A 1,568-nucleotide genomic window follows, 5' to 3' on the forward strand; every position below is an offset into this window, starting at 1 on the left:
CAGAGACACTCACAGGGGAGCCCTGGTCGCATGGCCGCCTTCTTGACGTGGCTGTGAGCTTTAGGAGAAGCCGGCCCTCTCATCAGCTCCTGAGCCAGGTGCCTCTTTAGCTGTGCCTCCTGCTGCCTACGCAAGGCCACCTGGGCAGCCATGACCCTTCAGCGCTCCCTGAAAGGAGGCTTGTGTGAGTGAAAAATCGGCCACCCTTGAAATGGAACGCATCCTCCTCCCTTCCCTGGACCCGCTGCTCACAAGATGAGGACACATTTGTGACACTCGCAAGCCTGGAAGAGGCAGAGGCGCTTGTGGCCCTTGAGGTGAGCAGTGACACCGTGGTTGCGGCAGCGGGCACAGGTTGGAGAGCGACTGACCGCTCTCTTAGGCACGAGCTCGGTGCCCTGGGGGACTCCGGTCTCATCCCCTGTGGCGGAGTCGGAGGAACAGCGGTGGGCAGCGAGCATCTCATTAGGTTCCATGGACCTGGGGGCCGGAGTGGAGGGTCAGGAGGGCCCGGTGAGCCGCCTCCTGACCGGCCCTCCTGCCCCTGGGAGGCCGCATGGGGGAGGGGGTTCTCCATCCTGCCCTCTGGGCTCAGCTTTCACCCTCCCTTCTCCCTTCTTCACCCCACGCCCCTCCTCAGGCAGCCTTCTTCCTCCCAAGAAAAAATAGAAATAGGAACACTGATGAGAGAGGAACATCCGTGGGCTGCCTCCTACGCGCCCCCTACCGGGGACCGAGCCATCCATGGGCTGCCTCCTGCGCGCCCCCTACCGGGACAGAGCCATCCATGGGCTGCCTCCTGCGCGCCCCCTACCGGGACCGAGCCTGCAGCCCGGGGAACCTGCCCCGACCGACCGGGAATCGAGCTGGTGACCTCTTGGTCCCTGGGTTCATGCTCAGCCGCTGCGCCACAAAGGCCAGGCTCTTATGTATTCTTTCAACCCAAGCATTACTCTCTGCGGCTCACCCGTACCTTCCTACGCACGAATCCCGGCTTTAGGCTTGCTCACGCACTCTCCTGCCCCCTGCAAGGAATCCTCCCTTCCCTTTCCACCACCACCCTGTTCCAACAGGTTTTCTGGCTTTCTCTTGAACAATGATCCCCCCTCCCTCCTGCATTTACCCAATTCTTACAAATAGTTTATGCTCCCCTTTCCGCTCATGCATGCCCTGCAATTCACCTTCCCCCTTGCCACCCTTTTGGTTAGTCACTCTCTTGCACCCACAGGAATTCCATTATTCTCAGGGAGTTCTTGCCCCACTTGCAATAATTATTTTCATTCTCTCAGGAATGCGCTTTGAGCCCCTTCCACGTGCTGGGCGGAATACCACTGTTGCCCCCAACACAGTCTCCGAACTCTGATGCAAATCTGCGCATCGCCGTGCCCCACACTTTCCATGCCATTACTCACACTCAGCAATGGGGGGCGGGGGGCCCATCCCAACTCCCGCAGTGCACCCCCTCATGCCACTGTTACTCAAAACCCCCCTTTCAGCGACTGTCCCTCCAAAAGCTGTACAGTGGCCGGTCCCAGGGTCCCGGGGAGGGGGCGGGGCGGCGGAGGCCT

At 60.7% G+C, this 1,568-nt stretch overlaps 1 protein-coding gene across 1 annotated transcript in view; it reads right to left on the reverse strand.

Moving 5' to 3' along the window:
• DMRTC2 (DMRT like family C2) overlaps positions 1-476 on the reverse strand; it is a 5,933-nt gene extending 5,457 nt beyond the window's left edge. The window contains 2 exon segments of the mRNA XM_006779535.1: positions 14-168; positions 253-476. Of these exon segments, the coding sequence (XP_006779598.1) occupies positions 14-168; positions 253-476 (379 nt within the window).
• Between the last annotated feature and the right edge of the window lie 1,092 nt (positions 477-1,568).

This window comes from Myotis davidii, unplaced genomic scaffold, assembly GCF_000327345.1.
Source record: "Myotis davidii unplaced genomic scaffold, ASM32734v1 scaffold1577, whole genome shotgun sequence".
Taxonomy (NCBI): Eukaryota; Metazoa; Chordata; class Mammalia; order Chiroptera; family Vespertilionidae; genus Myotis; species Myotis davidii.